The sequence below is a fragment of the Oenanthe melanoleuca genome, chromosome 10 (assembly GCF_029582105.1).
Source record: "Oenanthe melanoleuca isolate GR-GAL-2019-014 chromosome 10, OMel1.0, whole genome shotgun sequence".
In the NCBI taxonomy this organism is placed as follows: Eukaryota; Metazoa; Chordata; class Aves; order Passeriformes; family Muscicapidae; genus Oenanthe; species Oenanthe melanoleuca.
In genome coordinates this window covers 15,476,901-15,503,031 of record NC_079344.1, presented here as the reverse complement: position 1 = coordinate 15,503,031, position 26,131 = coordinate 15,476,901, and the positions used below count along the sequence as shown (strand labels likewise).

Below are 26,131 nucleotides of genomic sequence, written 5' to 3'. Positions count from 1 at the left end.
GGGGTTTTTTTTGTTCTAAATTTCCTGTACTATCCTTTTACTTTTCTCATCAAACATTAAATATAATGGCTGCACTTTTCTCCTTTGATGAATGTATCTTTACCTAAATCCTGAAAAAGATTTTTATTTGTGATTTAAGTGCCTGGTTAGGTCTCTGAAAGCTGTTTTAATTAGCTTTGCACCCTTTAGCCATAGTGATTAGAAAGGATTTATAATCTTGCTCTTTCTTAATCTTGCACACATCAAGTTAGGAGAATTAAATGAGTAGATTTGCCTTTTTCCAAATGCCTATTTGTAGTGTAATGAGAGATGATAAAGCAGGTTGAATATTTTGCACTAGTAAGTATCTTCTATTTGTGATAAATAAACTTAATTTCTTTCTCACAAAGGATTTCACATTATAAAATGCAGAGGAAATCTTTATACCAAGAAATGGTCAATACCTGTAATTTGATATGTAATACCATGTAACATTCCTAGGATAATGTAATCTTTTAATGCAGCAGATTTCAAATACACTATTTACTTTTCTATTTTATTACACATCAGGTTGTTTTCTGATTCAACTTAAATATTAACTTTCAGGGTACTTTGTGGATTAAATATTTCTTGTGATTGTTTATCCCCTTCAGTATTACAGTTCTCATCACTGAGCATGTTTAAAAATTATAATAGTGTAAACTTCCAATGATAAAAGTGTGTGTATATATATATAAATGTATATATTTTGTTTTTAAGCTCAAGGGTTTGTTGCTTTAACTTTTGGTAATGCATAAAATAAGTAGATATGAGCAATGCTTTATCAATTTGGATTTTATGGATTTATTCTAATTTCTCTGATTTGTAAACTGGTCAGTTTACTGTGGATAATTTGAATATAGGATTCTAATGTAGTATCCAGCCTACTTCCTGTGGCTATTTTAATGATGATAGAGGTTTGTCTGTGCCATACATACATCTGCACATTTTCAGTCATTCCCCTTGCTGTGGGATATGTTCCATACTTTGGCCACTGTCTTCATACACTGGTAATAAAATAAAACCTAAATCAATGTTTATTTGTGGGTTTGTCTGAATTTCTTCCAAATGTGGTTGCCTGTGTCATAATACTGGTAACGTTTGTAGAAATCCTGGTAAAGTATGTGCCATAAGGTGGAGTTTAGGATGGAATCCCTGTTTCCATGGGTTTTTACTGACCCCATGTAGCTTCTTTTAAGTGAAAGTGTCTGTTGTGTAGAACTACACTTCTAGAACTTCTGTAAGTTTAATCAATTAATGAAACTGAGAACTTTGTCAAATTCTAAAAACATATTTGTAGTATGTTAAAAATCTTTAAAGCTTTTTTAATCAGCAATTTTATATAACATTTTGTATTTAGGAAGAAAATGGATGAGCTTAATGATTCTCCTTGATATTCAGCCATGAATATTTTTTTGCAAGTTACCAGTTCTAGTCTCTGAGGTTTAGTGCTACTTCAATCTCTGGTCAGAAGCAAGATTTTAAAATGGGCCTGTGATGTTCAAACATCAGTATTTCTACTTTACAAGTGGAAAAAAGAAACCTCCTTGTAATTTTGCAATCTCAGGAACACTGTTTGTATTCTGAAAGAGAATCTGCCCTCCCATTTTCTTGTGACCAGTAGAAAAATAGGTTTTCAAGGTCAGAATATCCCAATGGGGTTTAGGTGCTGAAATTTTTTGCTCTGTTTTCTGAATAAGTATGTGCTATTTTTGTATAATAATTTATCTTATTGTCAAAAATTTTGTCTTGAGGTGAAGTAGTTGAAGCTTAATTTCTACTAAATCAGTATTTTTCTTTTCTTGTAGACACATTTCCCATTTCATGCATAAAGTACCTTTTCCATCCCCTCAGAGGCCAAGAATTCTGGTGCAGGTAAGTGTAATTTTCTTTAATAACTATATCTAAGGTGAAGATGAAGCAGGTTAATGGAAAGTGTAACTTTTGTGCTCAAATTATTTTTGTTCAGGATTTTTTTCCTAAATATGTGCAATGTGAGAAATCTGTAAAAATTGTTTCCAGTTTAGTTAATGACTTCAGTAAATTATTACAAGAAGCTGTTTAGTAAGCTTAGAAATTTTTTTCAGAGTATATAGAAATTAATGAGAAGCTACTCCAAGTCAGCATGTGGTCTGACTTTTGCAATAGCTTTTGAGCTCTTTTCTTGCTACTGTATAAAGGCTGAGTGTAAAATAAATAAATAAAACTAAAACCAGATGTGAAATGCCCCTCTTCCCAAAGGGCTTTGTGTTCTCAGTGAGAACTGCAAGAGCCACACCCAGTAACAGCCCCTTTATCAAATGTAGCCCTTGCTCTGTGCTACCTGCAGGACAGTGTGAGTGAAATAATTCCAGGAATTGCTACCTGCTCTTTGAAATTTCAGCCCTGTCACTGTTGTTGGGAGAGAAAAAAAATCCTGGTCTCAAGGACTTTTGAAGTGTTACTAAGTTTTTTTATTTCCTCTTACAGAGGTGAAATAGGTAGAGACATGTTAAAATTTTTATTGCATAGAAAAGAGAGCTCTGTTGCAGTTGTAGTATTCTACCAATCGTGGCTTTTATTAAATAGCTATGAAATTATGCTGTTCTATGTTATTACTTGTATACCATAAAACATGGAGAGCCCTGTGCCATTCTGAGCCTTAATTGTGTAGCCCATATGGTATTGAAGTCTTTCAGAGCAAATACAATCCTGGGTTATGTCTTTGTAGCATGTACTGAATATTGAAGATTCTCTTTAGTGTATTCTAAAGGAGTGATATTTATTACTGTTACTGAGAAGGGATTAGAGAACAGTTATACTGAAACTGTACCTGGCACTTCCGTCCCTTTTCCTACAATTTTAAGGTTCAAATCAAAATACAGCATTTTTACTTCTTGTTTTGGGGTTTTTTTGTTAGTATTCAGTAAAATATTTGTGTTAGGAAACACTAAACACTTATTTGCAGAGACAGTAATTGAGTTCAGAGAAAAGCATTTAATGTTCTTGGTCTGAAATTTTAGGGAATTCTGTCAAAGTGTGTATGGGTTTATATCCTGGAATGTAGTCTGAAGATAGAGATATAAGTGATATGAAAACTATGTGTGTTATACCTTATTTTCAAAATGTTTTGTGAATTAAATTAGTACAGCTTTAGGAGCTGATAGTAGAGATGGAGAAAACACTGCTTTTACAGTAGGCAGTGGTAATTGAGATCTGTGAATAAATTCTTCCTTCCAGCTGCTTCCAGAGATTTAAGTTGTGTTTGAAGCTGCACTGAATAAAATCACAAATGATTGTACCTTAGACTTTTCCTCGAAATTAGTGTGAGAAATGCCTGCACTGAAAATGGCAAGCTTTCAGAATTCCATTTTTTTCTGAAGCCTGTTAATGGAAAATGTGGTAGTCTTTTGCTAAGCAATTAAACTTTTAAGTCTCAAAGAAATGCCATTAGTAAAACACTCTGGAATGTTCTGGTTTCCAGCTGCCAGTGTTGATGGGTTTCTTCTGACCTGAGGTCTGCTGGACTCTGTGTCCTACATCCCCTCATTGCACAGAGGTTGCTGTGCTAATGTATCACAACCTGCAAACTTGAAAAGCATGTGGAGAAATGTTTCTCTCTCTGGGGACTAGGGGTAGTAAGTGCCCCTTCTGCCTGAGGGAGATGTGCCCCTTGAATAGATGCTTGATTGTGTTTGTGCTTTTGCTGAAGCAAAGAAGTCAGAGGACATCAGGCTGATGCTTCAGAGGGTGGTTTATGAAGGTTTGCCTCAGGCTGAAAAAATGAGTCCTCTGAATTGTTCCACTGAACAAGCTAATGGTGCTGGTGACAAATCCAGCCTGTGGTGTGGCCATCCACATTTGACAGGGAAGTGGGATGTGAGACATACAGGGAAAAACAGCTTTGCAGACTCTCCTTAATTCCCTGTGTTTGGTGGGTCTCCAGGCACAGCATTAGATGACTTTGTCATCAGTCTTGTTTTCTGGCTTCTGTTACCTGGTCATCTGCAGTGGATTTAAGGTGAAACACACTCAAACCTGAAATGTTACTAAAACCAGTCTGAACTTGCAGCTCAGTAGTACAAGTTGCTGTGGCTGAGTTATACTGCTTTTATACAACAGAAAATGCAGGCAGGATTAAACCAGCTGCTGTCTTGTTACCCTGGATTTACCATGGCTGAAAACATCAGCTGGGCTTTGATAAACTGATTGTCTGTTGCTATTCTTGTACTTACCTGAGTCTTCCTATTCATGCTGAATGTGTGAATGATTTGCTTGATGCCATGTCACTGTAAGAAAGAAATGTGATTTAATAGGATCTTCTTGCATCTTCAACTAATGCAAATTTTAAAGATTCTATCAGAGCTGAGCAGTTTGTACCAGCCAAGAGTCTAATTCTCATATGTCTTCTGAAGAAAATACAGCTTTACATTATGACCTGCCATTTTTCCCCTTTATGAATTTTTATCCTTCTCTTTACCCCTAAACCCAGAAAGAATTGCCCCCAGCTCCTGAAAGCTGTATATGAACTATGGGTTCTCACAGCCCTTAAAGTACAGAAGGCTTCATTTTTCAGCAGTTAATGTATTCAAATTTTTGCAGCATTAGCTAGTTTAAAGTCTTCTTTATGAATATGCAATATATTCAGTTCTGGCCAAAAAGAAAGATCATGCTTTGCCCAGTTTTTGCTAAAAGATCCTGATGCATATCATTGCACAGCACTTGTCAGAGTGATACACAACTGGGGTATACAAAATTCAGCTTAATTTGAATTATTTTCAAGTGTTCTTTGTTAAAGTTGTGTAATTTCTGAGAAATATTTCCAAAGTTCAGAATAAAAATAATGTATTTTAAAATCTTTTCCCAGCTATCTCCACACGATAACCTGATTCTTAGCCAGCCTGTGTCATCACCACTCCCACTGAGGCAAGTAGCAGTATCCTGTTAATTGTGAGATGTATTCTAATTTGAGTTATGGAAAAGATTTGGTATTTTGAGCTGCAGCTGTGTAAATTAACTCACCTTGTCTGGTGCCTTTGGAAGCTGGTGGATCTGAACTTTATTCATGTGATTAGACCTGCACCCTGACAAGGATACACACTTAATTAACAATGTATTTAGGGGGTTAAAGTCATTTTAGTGGTTCTTGAGGAAGAATATAGATTATTAGATTCCTTTTTTAGGAGTTAATTCCTGGGTTCCCAAGATAGTTCAGTTTTTTGTTTTGGAAGGGAATTGAAGGAGTTCTATTACTGTCTTGACTTCCATGTGTCAGTGCAGGAGACTGATTTAAAGAAAGACATCTCCCTGTAAATTGCTTCTCAAAAAAAAAATTGTCATGCCTGTGTCCTGAAAATAGTCTAGACTGAGTCAAGTCTCAGGGAATCATGGTTACTGGTGGGAAATAACCATTCCTCACTGGACTGTGAAGTGTGCCAAGTATTCTACCAAGTAATCTTCTCTAAAAGAAAGATTTGCAGATTTCCATTTATTTTATTATTGAACTTTTTTTTTTCTTTTTTTTTTTTTTTTTACTGTACCTTGTAACTCACCAATGTATTTATGTCCTGTAACAGTGGTGGCAAGTTTTCTACACTACTTCAGAATTTAGGACCTGAAAATGCAGTAACTCTGCTGGTGTTTGCTGTGACAGAACATAAAATCCTCATCCACTCATTGCGACCTTCTGTCCTCACGAGTGTGACAGAGGCATTGGTCTCTGTAAGTACCAGCTTTTAGTCATACACCTGTAAAAGGACTGAAAGAAGGCTTCTGAGATTAATTCTTATTTTTAAGTAACCTTTAAGTATAACAGCACTAATACTAAATCTAGATTTTAAGATCACTAGAGAGAAAAAAATTACTGTTGTAATGATATCCTAAGAAGACAGAAGATAAATTGCTGTTGATTCTTTGTGTAAATATTGTAAATAAATGTTTGATCATTATAGTGCTTTTAAGATAAGAGTTTCTGATTTTCCCAACTAACACTATCTATTCCTATGGAATTTTAAATGCATGATTTCCCCTGTCATCACTAAGCATTGTTTGCTGCCTCTGCTGTGTGCAGTCTGTGATTCTGAAGTGTTTTTTCCTAAAAATTGAGCGTTAGAAAAATTAATGCAGTTTTTAATTACCAATCTACATCTAGTTTCTCAGTAACAACAATCTGCTATGTTAAATAATTTTGAAGTTAGCAAAGTGTGGTTTATTCTTGCATGTGCTGTATTGCACATGTCTAACCTGTGTTTTTTGTCTCTGCACGTTTTCCAAGATGATCTTTCCTTTCCACTGGCCTTGCCCATATATTCCTCTGTGTCCCTTGGCACTGGCAGATGTGCTGAGTGCCCCATGCCCATTCATAGTGGGAATTGATTCCAGATACTTTGATCTCTATGACCCCCCACCTGATGTCAGCTGTGTTGACCTGGATACCAACACAATTTCTCAGTAAGTTTTTATCAACAGTTTTTCTTCCCTGTTAATTTTTTTCTGCTTTCTATTTTCAAAAGCAAAAACTGGCTTTTTGGCAAAACTTGGAGGGTTATTTTAGTTTTTCTTCCAATTTTTTTTCTTTCTGTCCATGCCAGTTTAAGTAATTAGAGCTCAGAACATGGCATGAGTGGTGGTTGCTGGTGCAGTAGCAGGTGTTTAATACCATTAATCCATCTCTGGTGAGTGGTAACTGGATTGATTTCAGTGCTGAAGAGTGTGGCAGTGTAATCATCTCACTGAAATATGGGGCATTGGTTGGGTGGCTCTGATCAGATCTCCACACAGTAAATCAAATTTGACTTTGTTAGTTGGTTTGCAATCCTTCTCAGTCCAGTTTTAATGGAGTGAAACCTCTCTCTGGTGGGATGGAACATCCTCTGAACACATTTCAGTGTATGCTTTTTTTTTTTCCTTTCCAGAACTGGAGACAAGAAAGCTATTGCATGGAAGATTTTACCAAAGAAACCTTGTAAAAACCTGATGAACACGTTAAATAGTTTATATCAGCAACTGGCAGAATGTGAGTGGGAAAGTACATAGTAAGCTTTACACTGGGCACAGTGTGCCACAAAAACAGATAAATGTAGCTAATTAAATATTTTCCAAAATTATCAGTTCCACTAAACATTTATTTTTATAGAAATGGAAAATTGGTGCTCTAAATCCAGAGATTAGAAACTATGCAGAGACTTCTGGGATGGAGGAGATTTCACATATATATGAAGGCAGTGTTTAATAGATATCCTGTCCTATTAATGTTAGCCTCATGCAAAAAAAGCAGAGTTTCTATGAGAAGGGAATAGGAAAGCAAGGCAAAGAGTAGGCCAGGACCTAATAAAGACCTTTTTTTTTCTTTCATTCTTCAAAGTCTGCTCAAAGTTTGCTGAAGCCTTCATAATTGAAACTGGAATAACTTTGACACTCAAGCTAATAGTACCTCACCTAAAAATTTAAGATGGAAATAACAAGTGTTTTTTTAAACATTAGGGGTTTAAATGTAAGGCACAATTACTGGACATATCTAAGTAAAAACTGGTTGTTGATAGAGTCCTTGAATATTGCAGAGCAAGGTATATTGAACCTTAATGTGAGAAAAATGGATAACGGGTGGTTTTAGTGAAATTCATTAAAACAAAGCACTTTTTTTTAAAGGCTGTTTACACATTCCTGGCTATTGAGGTCACAAGAATTTGTGTCCTGATTAGAATTAGAATAGAAACAGAAGGTTATTGGGATATGCTGCACAGAGAAGTATGTAGCTGATGGGTGATGCTTCAGAATTTTGATGTAATTTTCTGCAAGGGCTTATTTAGAAAAAATTCTAACCTTATGTTCTGTATGTAAAAATAGAGTGGTAGTGAACTTAAATCTTATTACAGAGTAGGTTGCTTAAAAATGATATCGAGGTAAAGTTGGCTGTAATTATATGATGTGGAAAGACAGTAATGAAAGCATCCTTTCACCTTCCTGAGACATTATTAGAATGTTACTGTGTGTAGCAGTGAAGTCTCAGCTGGAGTTCTGATGCCTTTAAAATGTTGGTACACATATTTAATTAAAGAATATGGGTTTTGTTAGGGCCACATTTTGTTTGTAGTAGCATTTTGCAGTGTTGTGTTTTAGTGGCTCCACTTTGCCTCTGAGTGGGGATTTTCTGTGTATGTCAGTATTTAATGTGCAGTGTCTCCTTCTTGAAATGAAAGGCACAATCAAAAAAAAAATACATCCCATCCATGTATTTGTCCTGAAAATATGCTTCTTTAATCAGCTTCTGTCTAAATTTTCACATGGTTTTACAAACAAGCTTTCTTTGAGGGTTTTTTAAAGCTCTGCCCACGCTGATTCTCTGTTGCTGTAGTAACTCCTGTGCTGACCAGGCCAGTGCATCCTGCTTTTGGTGTTATCCACAAAATACATGAGGTACAAAAGGTCAAGCTGAATCCATTGTCTCATGTCCTGATTGAATTTGGGTATTTTTTTAACCTATATCAAATGTAATGGAGTTCACTAATCACTGAATCTAGTAAGAGAATATTTTTGGTCAATATTGAAGGCGGGGAAAAGTAAAACACTCACTGTAATATTGTTTTGTTCACAGTGCAACAGCGACCAAGAGAAGATGCATTCATGGAATTGGCAATGAATGATTATGATTTTAATTCTGGGAAGAAATTGCATCTGTTGGATTTGGAGATCCAGGAAGCATTTCTCTGTTTCATGGCTTCAATCCTAAAAGGTTACAGGTCTTATCTCAGGCCAATAACAGAGGCACCCTCTGAAACAGCCACAGATGCAAGTTCTCTCTTTGAACTACAAGGTGAAAAGTTATAAACTTGTTTTGTGTGTATTAATTTATTATTTTTTGTTTTCTTTTATTTACAGAATAAGAACATTCGCTTGTTAGTGTTGTAAATGATGGGGGAAATATAAGTGCAGATAAAATTGCACAGTAGTGGCAAAGATTGCAGGAAGTTTTTTGCACATAAGTAGAACCTCCACTGAGTTCTGGTCAGGGCTTTTCATTCTGGGCATTCTGACAATGCTGCTGATTGCACTTTGCAGGGTTCCTGAAGAGCAGAGACCGTTCCCATCAGAAGTTCTACACCCTGATGACCAAAACCCAGATGTTCATTCGCTTCATTGAGGAATGCTCTTTTGTCAGTGACAAGGATGCCAGCCTTGCCTTCTTTGATGACTGTGTGGATAAAGTAAGCAAGTCTTGATGTGCATACAGTGTTTAACTTCTGCTGTTGTCTACCTTCTCTGAAAAAGTACAACCAGAATGTATTTGAAATGCAAGTTTGTTTTTGCTTTTACCTTCCTGTTTTCTCATCATTTGTAGCCTTCCATTTTCCTTTTTTATTTCATTTCATTTTTTGCTTCAAATTCTTGAATGTAAATAAAGCATCATAAGAACAAATTAGAGGTGCTAATTTTCACTGGTATGTAAACTTCTGAAATGCTGGCCTGTTGTAAGAAGTGCAAGGAGGACTGAACCGATAGCCAGAATCTTACATCCCCTATTTCTGTGAATATTCTAAGAAATTCCAGACTTTGTTGTCATCTTATTGGCTACCTGTACCAGTCTGTTCTGGGACACTGCTGTTTTAGCAGGGTGCAGTTCTCTGGGAGTTCCTGGAAAGTAGGTCACCTGCTGCTTGTTCCATGGGAATTAATACTGAAGACTGATAACTGCTATTTGCATTTCCTATTTATGACTAGTTTTTCCATCAAAGTGGAGAAGAGCTAAAAGGAGATGTTTTGAAAAGAAGTCTGAAAACAGTGAAGTTTGAGAGAAATATAAAAGCATGGTATAATATTTAATGCTTTTTATAGCTTTTGCTAGTCTCAATATTTTAGTAGTAACAGTTTTCAAAACTCTGTTTTCCAGTTCTGTAGCATGACTTGCAGATATTCATGGCTTGTAAATTGAATTAATTACAAACATTTCTGTAATGTTGAGTCAATCCCATAGCTGTGTTAGAAACCCTTCAACATGTAGTTCTTGCTTTGCCATGTGCCAACTTGTGCATGAAACAGGAGCTCTCCTAGACAGAAATAGACCCCAGTGACTGAGCTGCACTTGGTTTCCTCTGTGCTGCAGTTTAGTTTTCTGGCTGCAGTTAAAAAGAATGTTTATTCAGAAGGCAGTGACTGTGTAAGTGTCAAATTCTATTTGTTGCATTTCATTTTACAGAATGGTTTATGAGGGTGCTGAAGTTGATGCCCTAAACTAAAGTTATCTTGTCTGGGAACTCAGACATCTCTTTCAAAAAAGTCATGCTTAGGTTGCTGATGTTGCTGTGAGACTGCAAATAATCTGTGGAGCTGTTGGAGCTTTCACCTTTTAGAAAAGGTTAAGTAGCCATTTGTACAGCTGAAACAGAGACTTGTCTGTTCTAGTGCCAGGTATTTTGCTGCTTGATGCCTTGGATAGCTTCTTTCTACTATAAAAAATGCTCATGACAGTTTGGTGAGAACAAATTTTCCAGAATGCAAGTACACTTCTTCAACTTCCATTACTGGCAGTGAGGATTTTATTCAGTTTATTGATGGGACAGCTATTTCTGTGCCAGGAATAACTGAGGGAAACTGAGGCACTGGCATTGCAATGCTTTTAGGATTTGCCATGGCTTTAGAATTGCTTGTGAAACTGGATATTGACTGACACAAGGGAGCAGGTCCCCATGTAGGATTTCTTTGAACAATGATATATTTGCTTAATCTCTTTCTTGCTTCTCCTTCCTGGTTTCTCCTAATTTCTGATACTGTTCTTACCAGTAGCATACAGAATCAAAATATGGAAGTATGCCAAGGACTGCTGTACCAATAGAGCTGTAGCCAAGACCAGATATCAAAATTGAATTGTTCCAGTAAAGCCAATATTTATATTTTAATCTTATATTAGATGAACCAGTTCCTGACAGGTTTTTGAATGAGAGAGTGACATCATGAGTTGAAGGGTGAAACAGTGATTTCTTCTGGGTAGTTAGAGACTACTGACTTGAGACAAAATTTATGTACTGTGAAATTAGTTATCTATAAAATATCAACTAAGCCCTTCCTTGAATAATTTGTGAGAATAGTTTAAGATGAAGAGCAATCTCTTCTATGTTCTTTGGTCCCAGGCAGCAGCAGCAGATTGTAATTGATTACCCATTTTGTCAACTGAAAGATACAGTGTAATTGTCTCACAAGTTTTCATTTTTCTAGGAATTCAAAAATTACCTCAATTCAACATACACTTAAGCTACTGGTTTTATTATATTTCACTGGCAAAACTTGTAGCTGTGGGATTTTTACATCCTTAGAAGTATTTAAATTGCAAGCAAGGTTTCGTTTACTGCTTCTTCTCAGGAGCCATATGTTCTTGCTACTTGGCTGGTTCAATTTGCTAATGCTTTCCATCTGTCTCATGCAGCAAAATGTGTAATTAAGGACACCTCTTTGTATGTTTATCAAACTTTAAATATTCAATAATTTTACTGAAGCTACTTGATATATTTGCACCTCACTGGAGGGGGAGAGAACTGTGGAATGTGCTTATTTTTATACATTAACTCTCTGTTGCCAAACTCTTAAGGCATAAAAAACATTCATTTTGGGGTTCCACAGGTTGTTTAATGATTTCTTTGAAGTATTCTACCATTTGGCTGTCATTTGGTTGCCATTTAAACCATTTAAGTAATTTAAATTAGAAAAGCAAAGCTATGCCTGTCTCCCTTTAACTTCAGGAAGGTCACACGTGTATATTTCATTCTCTTGGAGTGCAGGTGTGTTTCTGCAGTCTCTGCAAACTATCAAGACATTAAGTGCTGTGTAAGTGACTGCAGTTGTGGATGGTGCTGATAGAACCTTCTGTGTGCATCAGACTATTTGATAAAGCTTGGTATTGTTTTCAGTGGTTAAAAGAGGGGGAAAATAGCTCTTATTTTTATATTTAAAAATAAATTCCAAGTTACTGCTGCAGTTGGAAACATAGTTCTAGAAATGGTTGTATCCAGGAGGATTAATCTCTACATATGACTTAAAATATTTACCTGAAAACAGACAATTCACACTATACCATAAACACTGATTATTGGGTTGGGGTGAAGTTCACAAAACCAATGCAACACTTACTATTATTATAAATTTGCAAGGTGTCCTTGCATTTAAGATAATGTTCTTTGAAGCTAATACAGAATCTGTGCTGTTGATCATACAGCTGTTAACAGCAGCAAATACAATGTCTCTGGTAACTACTTTTTCTTTTAACTTCTTCCTCCAGGTAGATATGGACAAAGCTGGGGAAACACGACTTATAGAGCTGGATGAGTCCTACAAGAGTGAGCACACAGTTTTCATAACACCCCCTGAGATCCCTCATCTGCCAAACGGGGAAGAGCACCCTCTACAATACAGGTAGCCTAACACAGCAGGATGCCAGCCAAAATCCTAACAGCTGCCCTTGTAGAGTTGAATTTCTAGGTTCTTGTGAGACCCAGGAAGTACAGATTTTTCCTGTCCCTTTAGGTTGCTCAAATAGGTGTGTGTGAAATGGCTGTCATGCCAGTTCTTTTGAAGTTTTAATTTTGTGTGTGTACACACAGAAGCAGTAATACTTAATAAAGCTGGTAGTGTTCACATTACATTGTGCTGTTGACACTATTTAAGCTTAAAGTTGAAATTAGTGGACCCAGTCTGTTGTCCTGCTGCTATTACTGATAATGATACAAACTGCAGATACACTTTGGAAAGAGAGTACATGTCAAAGAATCACTGAAAACTAATTTAGTAATTATGTCAGATGAGTTTGTTGGTTTCTTCATTAATTCTGAGAAATATTTTTATATCTAATCTGATTTAATCTTTTAGATGGTTTGATATTTTTCCTATTGATTTTTCACAAACCTCAGTCATTTGATGCTCACTGGGGACTAAGCCACACAGATTTTCTTTTATTAACTAGAATCAATACTAATGCATTTGACACATTAATTAAAGAAAATGCTATGACAGTAAATACATTTATCAATTTAAGTTGCTTACCTGAATAGCAGGCTGAGACTGTGCAAGCATCTGAACCCATGCTGAGGGATTAGTGAACCACTTTATCAGCCATGTTGTTAAAGGTTTACTTTTGTGTCTTTGCTATCATGTGATGTGTTTGCTTTGGAGCTAACTTACCAGAATTGACACATTTCTCTTACAGCTATAATGGATTTCCAGTATTAAAGCTAGAATTGTTTGAACGACCTGAAGGATTTCTCACAGCACCAAATAACAAACTGTCCTCAAAAGCCAGTAGCCCCAACAGCCCATCACCAATGTTTAGAAGAACTAAACAGGTACTTGCTGGTGTTCCTGGAGTATGAGGTGCTTGGGAAGGGGACAGCTTGAGTTTGGCTGTAAAGCCTGACTGGCAGTGGCTGCAGCCTGGTGGTTCTTCAGTTCTTCACTGATCTGGTGGCTGTAGGGTCACTGTTTGCTGTTCTTTGGATGTGCTTCTTGCCTGCACCATATCCTACAAGGGCCCCTGTACAGGTTGTTGCTTGCTGTGGTGTCCCTGTCCCTTCCCCTTTCTTCACAGTGTTCTCTATGAATTTTCCACATCCACTTCTTGACTGATTTTCACTGCCCAGGGCTTTGAGGGACTCTAACTTTCAAAGTAATAGAGACTTAAAGAAATGCAAGGTTTTAGCAGTGGAAACTGCAGTGGAAATTGCACAGTGACTGTTTTTGGTATCACTTTCACTGCTTTCATATTCCTTCCCACTTCATTATGTTGTTTATATTATTGTTGTAGTTTCCATAGATATAATGTTACATGTTCAGATTTTAACATGTAGCTTTGTGTGATGTAGATATAAACACACACAAATAATCTCCATGTTTCTTTCCAGGAAATTAAATCTGCCCACAAAATTGCAAAGAAGTACTCCTCCATCCCCCAGATGTGGTCCAGGTGTTTGCTCCGCCACTGCTACGGCCTTTGGTTCATCTGCCTCCCTGCCTATGTGAAAGTCTGCCACTCCAAAGTCAGGGCTCTGAGAACTGCCTATGATGTGCTACAAAAAATGCACACCAAAAAAATAGATCCACCTGACGAGGTAAAACAGCCCCCAGCTGCAGGAGGAGCTGGTTGGAGGGTGGAGCAGTGCTGGGGGCTCACTGCTGTGTGTGTGTGTGTTTGCAGGTGTGCTACAGGGTGCTCATGCAGCTGTGTGGGCAGTACGGGCAGCCCGTGCTGGCAGTCAGGGTGCTCTTCGAAATGCAGAAGGCTGGCATCGACCCCAATGCCATCACCTATGGCTACTACAACAAGGTATGCTGTAAAGAGGATGGACAGACAAAAGTGCATTTTGATCCAGGCAAATAGAAGGGAGAAAAATAACAGAGCAGTTCAGGTGTGATTCTGTAATTTCTTGTAGGATGAAGAAACACAAGACAGAATAATTTTGTGGGTTTTGGTTTTGTAGGTTTAGAAATCTACTGTATTACTGCCAATGTAACACAGTCTGAAATTTTAAGCTCCTGTTTTCACACCTGACTGTTCCTGAAGATGATTACCTGATTCTGATATTTCCAAAATAGGCTGTTTTGGAAAGCACCTGGCCTTCAAGCAATCGAGGTGGCTATTTCCTCTGGATGAAAATACGAAATGTTGTCTTAGGAATAGCACAGTTTAAAAAAGCATTGAAAAAGCTACCAGCAAGCACTGCACATCCATCTGTTCCTGGTAAAGTATTCACATTCTTCTGTTTTTATGTTTTCATGCTGATAAAAAAAAGTTTATTTCAAAAATCTTTCTTTTGTGAGTCCGATAAAACTGTTTTAGAGGAAAAAAACCCAATAGTTCCTGCATAAGTTTTAAAAAGCAGTCTCTTCTTTTTGCCTTTGGATTTGAAATAGTCTCTTTATTGTATTAGCTATACACAAGACAAATGGAGACAAAATATAAAACTGAAATTTGTGATAATTACACTAGTTCATCCAATAACCACTCTTATAATTGGCAGAAATTTCTATCCAGCCTTGCCTTTTTCCCTTTTTTTAGTGTTAGCTGAGAGGCAACTAGAATTAGTCCTTAAGTTTGCAGTAGTGATTGCAGGTTCTGCATCCCACCTACAACAATCATGTTTGTTTTCATCTAGAATATAAGTAAAATACATGAGGCTGTAATTTGGGAGGTCCTTTCCTTTTCTTTCCAGTAAAAACTTAGGCAATGTGAACATTAAATGGTCATATGGCCATGCCTGTAATTGATATTTTTAAAGATACTACTTTCCATGGTATTTATAACTTCCTGGTAGTAAATCACAATAGTGCATTGTAAAGTGGCAGCAATCCATTGAGTTTAGTGCAGGCTGACCTTGGAAGACCTTTACAACATACTTTTGTAAATGTATGTGGGTCATCTGACTCAACTTTCAAAGTCCTTCCATCCAGGTCTGTTCTGTGATTCCAAATGTGTACAAATAAATCTTTGCCCTGACAAACAACATATATGATGGCCTTATGGCTAGGTTATTTCTGGACCCCAGAGACTCCAGTCCTACTTCTGGCTCTATCATTAACCTTATGGATGGCCTTGAACAATTGTGCTTTATTTCTGCCTGTTCTTCGTGGAGCTGAGCTTCCTGATAAACCACTTTATTGAAAGCCAGCCATACAAGAGCTTAGCAATGTTGGTTGCAACTCAGACTGTGTAAACTAAGGAAGTGTAAATAATCCTTAATGAAGTAACTGTCATTTATATAATTAATAGTGTTTTTGACATAATCTGATTTTTCAAGATTACTTTGCAGGCAATCTCATAGCTGGAATGTGTGCTGACTCCCAGGAAATCCAAAAATGTCTTCCATAAATTCCAGAATATTTTCTTATCTTTACCATAGCAACAAGGTTTTTACCCTGTCTGTAGCCTTCCAGTGCAGCCACTTTAGGGAAAAGAGGGGAAGAAGCTTTCAATTATGTTGGGCCCTCTTGATCCTGGAGAGACTATATTAATATAGTGTTTTGGCTTGAGAATGACCAGATAAGTGGCTTGAGTATTTGCAGGGGGTTTTGGAATGATGTTGGTTATTTTAATTTTAACCTAGTTTTTCAGATGAATTCATGATTGCCACTGCATTGTTTAATTTTATTTTACTTTCTAGAGTAAAACCATGAGAATCACATGCATTAATATTTCTGTTAATGCTTCTGAGAAGCATTTTACAGTAAAATGAAGCCATGTTTAGATGCCTCTTGGAGTTCTTGAAAAGATGTGACCTTTTGATCAAATAAACCAGGAAACAGAATTAAGTCAAACAGTGCTTTAGTTCAGTATTTAAAAAGAAATGTTGCCCATTACCTCTTTAATTTCATCCTCTAAAGCATCACTTCAATATGTATACTATAATAGGCCTATCCTTTTTATCTTTTTCTTATTTTTTTGGTGGCAAAATGTTCACTGTTAATTGGAATGCTCTTGATAAGAGGCCTTTGAATTACTGTTGGTATTCAATTTATTCCCCTGAACAGTGTCACACTACTAAATATCATAACAGTCTTCATTCTGATGTTGCTCTGCACTGATAGGGGGACTTTCAGACACTGCCAATAACACATCACTCAAAGAAGAAGCCAAGCAAGGGAAAACTTGTCTTCAAGATATCCAAGAACAAAAGGAGGACAAGAGAGAGAGTGACTCCAGTTCTTGTACGTATCTTGTGAATGCAGATATCTGGTTCTTTGGGGATAAATAAGGATTCCAGCAAAAGCTGAGTGGGACAGCTGATTCCTCACAGTGAGTGTGTGTGATAATGCCAGTTTATGCCACTGCCTAAAGTTCTTTCTCTAAGTGTAATTTTCTGGATGTCTAATAGTTTCACTTGGAAAATTACAGTTCTTTTTTCTCTTCTATTTCAAATAAGTGATAATGGGAGTATAAAGGCTTAATGATAATTATAGCCTAATGTTTTTGTCTTTTAAAAAAAATGAAATTGCCTCATAGGCATAATCTACAGAAAAGCCTTTTCTACCAGTCTGGTTTCTTTATAAATACTGTGAGAGGAGAGCAGCTGAAATCTTGCAAGTCTGAGAGGTTTAAATTACCCAGCTCCTCGGAATTCTCAAAGTTTGGGAGATGCATCAGAATGGGAAGGGTTTTTTCTTCAGGTTTTGCATCTGCTGCTCTTGTTTCCTTTAACTGCAGCTGAGCAGCATCAACTTCATGCAAAAACGTAGATTAGATTGTGTAGTAAAATTGTATGAGAACTACAGATTCCCATGTATATTCATGGAAAATATCCTTCTTAGTAAATGTTCCCCTAGTAATATAATAGTTTAAATTTTTCAGTGGGCTTTCTCCTACTATTTGGGTCAACTGTCCCATTGTGAAGTGATATGAAAGTCTGAGAAAATATGGAATTGGATAACTTGCTTCAATGTTTTCACCACAATCTTCCTCCTAGCACTAGTAACTTTTTCTTCAATTTGCTTGAAAAGCAAAGCTCTCTTACTCATGATCATAAGAACATACATGTAGGACTACAGACAAATTATTTTGGTTTAATAAAACTTCTGCGGATACAAAAAATGTGAATTCTGCCTAATTTATTACTTTTGGCTGTAATTAAAACATTTGTGGCTCTATAATAGTATGATGTGCTAAAACATTTTACACTTTTGGAAGCAACTTGATAATACTAAAGTTGCTTGAAATCCCTTAGAGAATTAATTATCTGTTTTGAGTAGTCACCTGCAAGGGAATTTTTGTGTCATATCTAAAAGAGTTGAATATGAATATTCACATCTGATTCATTGCTCCTGTGTAGTCCTGGGGGAACCAAGATCTGTGTGAAGCTGAGCTCTTGCAAAGGCAGGAGAAAAATACTCTCACACCTCTTCTATGCAGATGAACAAGGCTGGTCTTAATCTTCACAACCACCTCGTATTTTGGAATGATTTTTGGGCTCTGTGTAGAGAAGCTTCTGGAACTTCTGGGTTTTGGAACATTCCAGAAGTAATGCTGGGAGTTACATTTCCATAGTGAAAACCTCTGCCCAGGCAGATATCAGCCTGTGTGTATCATGGGGTGGGTGCAGGGAGGTGTCACTTCATCCTGTGTGAGGTGTCCAGTAGGTAATGGGGACTGGAGATTTAAGGGGGGGTGTTCCTTGGATTCTACAAAATTCTGTCCTTTTCTGTCTGCAGTGTCTGAAGTGGAGAGCACAAAAGGGAGTGGGGACTGCCTGCCCAAACTGAATTACCAGAACTCCAGGAATGACAAAGCCACTTCCAGCATTGTGCGGCTCAACGGCACCGTTGACAATACTGTGGCAGAAGGGAACAGGGGTGAGTACAGGGGAAATACATAATACATGTGTATCTGGTTTGATGCAAGGGCATATTCTGCATTTCCAGATTTTTTACTTTTTTTTTTTTTTTTTTGGTTTGGTGGTTTTTTTTTGTTTTTTTTTTTTTGCTGTAGTTAACATCTGCTTACAAACCAACAAAATCTTGGTGTTTTTTTTTTTTTCTTACAATCTGCAGCAAGTAATTAATTCCTTCGGGATGGACAAGGGGTTTCTATGCAGTAAAATTAAAAAGACACTTTCAGACATTTTCATGAGTCTTTAGTAATGTCAGATCTGCTTATGACAATACTGTCATCTTTGCTTGAAATATTGTAATATCTGCATCTTTGTGTTCTGGCAAAACAATGTAGATTTCTCTGACAATAATTCCTTTTGTTGGCTCTGTTTCTAAATCATTAAGTTAGAAAGTGATGCTTTTTTTGCAATGTCCTCAATACCTGTGCTATCCTTAGTTTTCAAACGTTGTAGTAATGTCTCCAAAAGAGGGAAGTAAATGCAGCTGAGACTTGATGATGTCTCTCAAAATGCTCTTTAGGTTCTATGGTTTTACTCCCTTTTAAGTGTTTTATTGTCCATCCCTTCCTAAAAGTTATGACCATAGTCAGCTCATTTTAACCTCTAGCACAACACAGTGAATTCCAACTGTGTTGTAAAATGTTTGAAAGATGAGACAAATTTGCATTCTTTTGTACTTTCATTTAGTTTTCTTGTACAGCAACAATTAAAGCACCTTGTTCCATCTGTTTTTCAGAGAGTTCTGTAGGATTGCTGTTTACATCATCTTTTGAGGATGCTAATGAAGCAGAAGTTATAAAAAATAAATCCTTAAGAAAAAGACATAAAAGTGCAGTGGAAGCTGACTTAAGGGAGATGCCGTGGGAAAGCAGGAACAGGAACCTGAGTGGAGATGGCTTAGTGGGACTCATGATAAACAGAATCAACCAGGAAGCAAACCCTGGAGAAATTGTTGAAAAACTGGGAGCTGATGCCAAAATTCTCTCTAGTGCATTACAGAAAAGCATAAGGCCAAAAACTCTTAATATCAGATCTTCCTCTTTAGAGTCTAAGAGAGAAAGCCTGGAGAAAGAATCCAGTGATGAAGATGCAGCCTTTGATTGCAGTTTTACAGATAAAACAGAGTCCCCCGTTATCTTTGATCTGGAGGACCTGGATGCAGAACCTGAAACACCTACAGCAGTGAAAACTTCCAGTGAAAAATCTAAAAGGTTGCAAAGAAAGAGCAGCTTTCCAGTAAAGCCAGTTGAAAAAACAGATGTTGAAACTGGATTTGACCCATTGTCTCTGTTGGTTGCTGAGACAGAGCAGCAGAAAGAGGAGGAGGAGGAGGATGATGACAGAAGTGTTTCAACTCCTTCTGCAAGAAGAGATTTAGCTGAAGAAATAGTAATGTACATGAACAACATGAGCAGCCCTTTGTCCAGTCGTGCCCCGAGCATTGAGCTGCAAAAACCCTTCGATGACAGAAATGCCAATAAAAGGAGCCCGACCATTATCCAGCCTTGTAGGAGGTCCAGCCTTCCCCCAAACTCCCCAAGGCCGCCCAGTCTTACCAAATCCAAGAGCTACCACTCAAAAAATGAAGAAAGGCCAAGGGACAGGCTTTGGTCTTCCCCAGCTTATTCCCCAAACAGCCCAGCCAAGGAGCAGCCCCAGGACACAACCAGTGCTTTGACACTTGTGTCATCACCATCCTTCAACTTGGACACGCTGCTGACTCCCAAGTTTGATGTTCTGAAAAGCAGCATGTTCTCTGCTGGAAAAGGGGTTGCAGAGAAAGCAAGCAAGTGGTACTCCAAATTTGCAATGTATGCTGCATCTGCAAAGGTGAACATTTATTAAGAACCTCTAAATTAAGGAAAAAACTTTGTAAAGGTTTAATTACTGACTTACATGTGATGAATCCCCCTTGCATGACATGTGTCATTGTAGACTATGTACACTAAGTTGTTTTAATCATATTTGATATACCAGAACCCTAATTTTAATATCCTGAATAAAATTTTAGTCTAGCTTGGGTTCTGAATATATTTAATGGGAGAACATAAGTGTGTTGACAGAGCAAAGACTGCTCTGGCTTCCCTTTTTAACTTAAAGAAGAAAACACTTAAAGACTTCAAACTAGTATTTGTTTATTTATTGCTTTTATGAGTAAGGGGAAATCTGGTTGTATTAGTTGCCAAAATAATTTAAAGCTAGTTTTGATCTGAGGTCATTTGTTAGAATGTTGTTTGCTGCTACCAATTTAGACCAAAACTGCTTTTGTTCCTAGCCCTTGGGAATGAAGAGAGACACTTGCCTTGTCCATCCTAATATAATCCTACAGCTGCTGATAATTCTTGTAGCAACAGGGTGAAAAAATTATTGGATTAAAATGGTTATGATTTCACTTAATTATTTTTGCTAGGAGAATCTTTAAAAAAGAATCCTGATGTAAGTGATTAACCCAGAGTGGGACTTGCCCTTGTCTTGCATCAGTTCTGAACACAGGTCTATGATCCTCCAAGGAGGGAGGGTCATTCCTGGAATTTACTGTGAAAAAGAAGGCTGCCAATTTTATTTTTTTTTCTTAATACTTTTGCTTTCCTTTCATTTTCTCACTGCAACTACTTTTCTCAGGATCAAAATTCAGACAGAGCAAGTGTTTCATCCCTTGGAGCTCTGGACTCAGAATCTACTTCTCTCACTGATGAAGATGTCTGCAATGATTTTGAAAGTGCTTCTCCTCAGGAGAATGCCACATCAGAAATTAAGGGAATTAGCATCAGCAAGACAAGCCTGGAAAGCTCAGCTTCCCATGATAGCTCAGCTAAGCAATTTGACCAGTGTGGTAAGAGAGCTTTTGCATGGCATTCATCAATCTGAAGAAAAACATTCCAGTTTTAAAAGTTGTTCTTTCATAATTCTCAGTTTAGGATCACCCTAGTCATTAGTCCTTTTTGTGGAAGAAGTAAATTTCTCTTTTACTACCTGAAAACTCCTGCTCAAATAGGAAACCCTTTGAGTCCTTGGGTATTCACATAAACACCTTAATTGTGTAAGTTGTACAGCTCCAGAAAACATCCATAAAAACATTAGAATGGTAACTTCATTGGTCTGGTACAATTTTCTAGAAATATTAAAAATACTTTTAAAAAATCTGTTACAATTTTCTAGAAGCCACTGTTGAAGCTGATTATCACTCAGACTGTAGATTTTTAATTTTTTTTCCTAATCTGTGCTGGATAATTGGTCATGACTGTTGTATCACTTTCTGGTGTCATTTGGGATACAAACAGCACCTATTGTCCTTCCCTAGTTTTTGTCCACACAGAAGGTGCGACTATGAATTACTTAAAATTTGTTTCTAAGCTACCAACTTGGAAACATATGGAACATATGGAAATTGTTTGTTGGTAGCTTTTATTTTTGGTTGGTGCTGGGCAGATGGCAGCCTCACACTGGTACAGAACTGTGGAGTGTATCTCATTTGTTGCATCCACCATCACATATTTTATTCTAACTGCAGTATTGTTTGAGCAGGAAAACAGGCTGCTAAAAATGCATTTTCTGAATAACTGGTATTTTGGATTTCTTCTGTTAACAGGCTCTCTTTCCAAGTTCCCTTTACCTGACAAATCAGAGTTGGTGTCTTCCTGCAGCACCAGCAGTACCAGCGTGTTCCAGAACTATGCCATGGAGGTACAGGATGATTTACTGATTTAATTGATGGACTTGGAGCATGTGTCTTTAAATATGAATATTGTCTGTATCTCTGGTAAAGTTCAAAGCTTCAAACTAAAACACTGAAAGACAGATGGATTTTTCTGTCACAAAGTAGATTTAATTTCAAATCCTGCTCTAGAAAAGTCTTTATTTCAGTCACATCTTTTGGGTCTTAAAGCTTCAGTTTGCAAGAGTTTGCTATTGGATGCAGTTGAATTCAGGCATCTAAATCCTTTGTGGAGATAAATTTGTTCAAAGTGAAAATACCAAGTCTGAAGTAGCACTGGATGTTTAAAAACACAAAAGAGAATTTATTGTTACTTCTAGTAAGATCACTTTTCACTGTTAGGCTGGTTTGGATGGGTTTTTGTTCCACACCCCCCTGGATTTAGGTTAATGACTGTTCATTTGCATGTTTTTTCCCCATTTCTATAATACTGTCAGTCACTGCAAAAGTGTGTTTAAATTCTAATCATAATTTATGTAGCTGCATAAATATTCCTTTACTCTTATGCCTGCAGATTACCGGTAACATGTTATTGTTAAAAGAAATACTATTAAGCATCTGGCTGATTTTAATCTGAGAAGCAATAAGAGGATGAACTTGGATACAAGTGGGAGGAATATTTATCAAAGGGCTAAGATTTTGGCTGTAGTTTTAAGTGCTTTGTGACACAATAGGAGCCTTGGGAACATGTTCTAGTGGGTTCTGTTCTGCCCTGTGCAGGTCCTCATCTCGAGCTGTTCTCGCTGTCGGACTTGTGACTGTTTGGTTCATGATGAAGAAATCATGGCAGGCTGGACAGCAGATGATTCAAATCTCAACACCACATGTCCCTTCTGTGGCAATTTATTTCTGCCTTTTTTAAGCATAGAAATCCGAGATCTTCGGCGGCCTGGACGGTAATAACAGTTTTTGAATTTACCTCCATTTTAAATGCTCATATTGGGAAGTGGTTTTTGTTCGGGATTTAGGTTTTTTGGAGGTTTCTTTGGATAATGTTAAGCTTTTGCTTTCCCTGCAGGTATTTTCTGAAGTCCAGCCCTTCTACAGAAAATATGCAGTTCCCATCCCTTTTTTCCAATCAGAGTGGGAAGTCCTGTAACACCACAGCCACTGTTGGCCTCACTACATCTGTGATGCCTGTCCAAGAAGATATCAATTCAAATAGGTAAATGTGTAGAATTTCCTGCCTAGAAATTCTCAGCTTTTCTGTGCATATGTGTGAATTTTAATCAACTGAAATAAATTTATATTCTATTCTTTGAAAGAGGAGAGATTGATTTGAGAGCGGCTCTCTCTGCTGCCTTTCCCTTATCTCTCAGCTGGCCACATCATGCTTTCTTTGCCTGATATGCACCATTTCATCCCTAATATAAAAATTCATGTTGGTATTTGTAATTCTGCAAGTTTTATGAACTCTGAGGACATCATCAGTTGCAGGGGTGAATAAAACTTGCACTGTTACATGAATGAGTGTGGTGACCAACAAGGCAGAATTCAAACTGTCAGGTCCATTATTTCCAGTTTAATTCTGTTTGTCTGTGTACATGATGGAACACTCAGAGTAAAATAAAAAACTGAGATTCCTTTTTCTTTTTTTCCTCTCCTCTAGCAAATCTAAGCAGCATGACAGTGTTTATGCCAGAAGTATCCAGATTCCCTCAGGAAGAAGGCAAAATGCCTCTGGGTCAGAATGTACAAGTCACCCTGTGGCAAGGAGCATCAGTACATTTGGTCCTTTGGAAGAAGATGAGAAGGAAAACCAGAAGATCAGCCATATCATTCCTACTGGTAGCCTGCCTGCTACTTTGCAAGGACCAACAGTGTGTAGTTTTTCTACCTTAAAAGTCATTTTTTTCATGTTTGCCATAGATTAGAGATACGTGTAACATCATTAACCTTCCTAAATTATAGTAAATGTTAGGTTGTATTATTTAAATTCATGCTAGTTGGAGCTTTTAGATGTTGGTGTGTGTCATAAGGAACAAAAACACGAGATCTTGTAAACACAGTTACATTCATTCCCTTAGTTAGAATTAATGGCATCTTTTCTGTTGCTGCAGGATTCCTTGGGCCTGGAATGGCGCTTGCCTAGTCCTGATCCTATAACGGTTCCTTACCTCAGTCCTCTCGTGGTGTGGAAAGAGCTTGAAAGCTTACTTGAAAATGAAGGGGATCATGCAATAACAGTAGCAGACTTTGTAGATCATCATCCCATCGTGTTCTGGAATTTGGTGTGGTATTTCAGGCGCTTGGATTTGCCTAGCAACTTACCAGGATTAATACTTTCTTCTGAGCACTGCAATAAGAACTCCAAGGTATGGAATCAGATAGGAAACATTGATGGAATGGCTGTTTTCCCATATAGGAAATCATTACATGGTTCAGGAACTCTTAGGAATTTGTCTTGCACTATGCTGAGCCCAGTCCTGAACTGGTAAAGAAGGTGTCAGATGAGGGAAGATATTCAAAACTCTGAAAGATGTGCTTAGCAGTCCTTGTGGGGGGCTGGTGTTTAGCTCTTACTCATCCCACTGCAATTTGTGGCCCTCACTTTCAAGGAGTATAAGTTTCTAGTCAGTTTTGTTGTTATTTGAGTAGCTGAGCAGTAGGGGTAAGTTTAGATTTTAGGACTGTAGAAAATAGGCAGAACACTTACTTGCAATCTCGTTCAGATTTAGCTTTCTGTATGTAGTTTTAATAGCAAAGCTTTTTACCATGAGACCTAGAGATGTGAAGATACGTGTTAAATACAGAACTCCTTTGTAATGAAATGCCTTTGTGTGTTCTCCTGTTCAGATTCCACGGAACTGTATGTCAGAGGACAGTAAATATGTTCTTATTCAGATGCTCTGGGACAACATGAAATTGCATCAGGATCCAAGGCAGCCTCTGTATATTCTGTGGAATGCTCAGAGTAAGTTCTGTTCCTTGTGGATTTTGGTGGTATTTAAGAACAATTCCCATTTTGAGCAACTGAAGCATGTGTGTTGAGAAAAGATGTCTTTGTGGATGGTTCATGTGAGCTACAGTACTGATTTTTGATCATGCTGCTTTTTGTCTTGCAGGTCAAAATCGCACTCTTTTGTTTGAGAGTGAGTGTTAAGTTTGGTGTTGCTGTTCTCAGTTTGGGTGAATGCTTTTGGGAGGGCAGTTGGTTCTGTGCTTAGCAGCAAACTGCTTGAACAAGTTTTAGTTTTCCAGCATTTCTGTTTCAAATCATTGACTGGTATTGCCAGTGGCTTTTTCTTCACGGGATGGGAGGAATGAGAGGGAATACATTTCATTGATGCCATTCATCCACTCAGCTCATGGTCTTATTTTTAGCATTTGCTTACTCAGAGTTTTGTTGCTGGTGTTGGATCACACACCTGAAAATAGCTTATGGCCCATTGCATCTGTTGAGTTTTCCTATGTGCTTTTTGTGTTTTGCATTGATAATTTTTGACTTGATGTTTTGTTCACTACATACGTGTCAATATTTTCACAGATTCTGTAGCCTTTTTTTTAACAACTCTGTACTTGCTACACAAAGAATCTATATATTCTTACAGGCTTTCTAATGTTTTTCAGCCCAGAAGTACCCAATGGTCCAGTTATTGCAAAAAGATGATGACTCCTTTAACCAGGAGCTTTTGAGGAGTATGGTGAAAAGCATTAAGATGAATGATGTGTATGGACCAATGAGTCAGATACTGGAGAGGCTCAACAAGTGGCCACATATTAAAAGACAGAGGTAAGACCACCAGTGTGCCTAGCTGGATCAGAGTTGGGCAGTAATCAGCTTATTAATGTGAATTATATTTTCCCAATGTGTTTTTTAAAGAAAAAAAAGCACTATTTTTACCAGTGTTCTCAAATTTATCACCCTGGTATATTTTTATGGTAGTTTTCACAAACTTAGTTTCTCCATTTTTTTCTCCTTTTACTTTTTCCTCTCCCCCTCCTCTTTACAGCCACCTCTGTTTTTATTACCTCTGAACAATGAGAACTAGGGATTGTGTATACATGTGTATATTTTGTTATTGAATGTTATTTATAAATTAGTAGGTGTTTTAAAATAAAA

The 26,131-nt window shown here is 37.3% G+C and overlaps 1 protein-coding gene across 2 annotated transcripts in view; it reads left to right on the top strand.

Moving 5' to 3' along the window:
• Positions 1 to 26,131, top strand: part of DENND4A (DENN domain containing 4A) — a 48,856-nt gene that overhangs the window by 18,174 nt on the left and 4,551 nt on the right. For both annotated transcript variants that reach the window (XM_056499579.1, XM_056499578.1), the window contains exons 8-30: positions 1,827 to 1,893; positions 4,865 to 4,923; positions 5,574 to 5,718; positions 6,272 to 6,447; positions 6,912 to 7,012; positions 8,591 to 8,809; positions 9,055 to 9,200; positions 12,263 to 12,396; positions 13,187 to 13,322; positions 13,878 to 14,084; positions 14,171 to 14,299; positions 14,569 to 14,713; positions 16,558 to 16,677; positions 18,175 to 18,315; positions 19,090 to 20,183; positions 20,976 to 21,186; positions 21,943 to 22,037; positions 22,789 to 22,964; positions 23,087 to 23,233; positions 23,678 to 23,888; positions 24,129 to 24,383; positions 24,865 to 24,982; positions 25,639 to 25,801. In XM_056499579.1, coding sequence (XP_056355554.1) covers positions 1,827 to 1,893; positions 4,865 to 4,923; positions 5,574 to 5,718; positions 6,272 to 6,447; positions 6,912 to 7,012; positions 8,591 to 8,809; positions 9,055 to 9,200; positions 12,263 to 12,396; positions 13,187 to 13,322; positions 13,878 to 14,084; positions 14,171 to 14,299; positions 14,569 to 14,713; positions 16,558 to 16,677; positions 18,175 to 18,315; positions 19,090 to 20,183; positions 20,976 to 21,186; positions 21,943 to 22,037; positions 22,789 to 22,964; positions 23,087 to 23,233; positions 23,678 to 23,888; positions 24,129 to 24,383; positions 24,865 to 24,982; positions 25,639 to 25,801 — 4,395 coding nt within the window. The remainder of the gene's footprint in view (positions 1 to 1,826; positions 1,894 to 4,864; positions 4,924 to 5,573; positions 5,719 to 6,271; positions 6,448 to 6,911; positions 7,013 to 8,590; positions 8,810 to 9,054; positions 9,201 to 12,262; positions 12,397 to 13,186; positions 13,323 to 13,877; positions 14,085 to 14,170; positions 14,300 to 14,568; positions 14,714 to 16,557; positions 16,678 to 18,174; positions 18,316 to 19,089; positions 20,184 to 20,975; positions 21,187 to 21,942; positions 22,038 to 22,788; positions 22,965 to 23,086; positions 23,234 to 23,677; positions 23,889 to 24,128; positions 24,384 to 24,864; positions 24,983 to 25,638; positions 25,802 to 26,131) is intronic.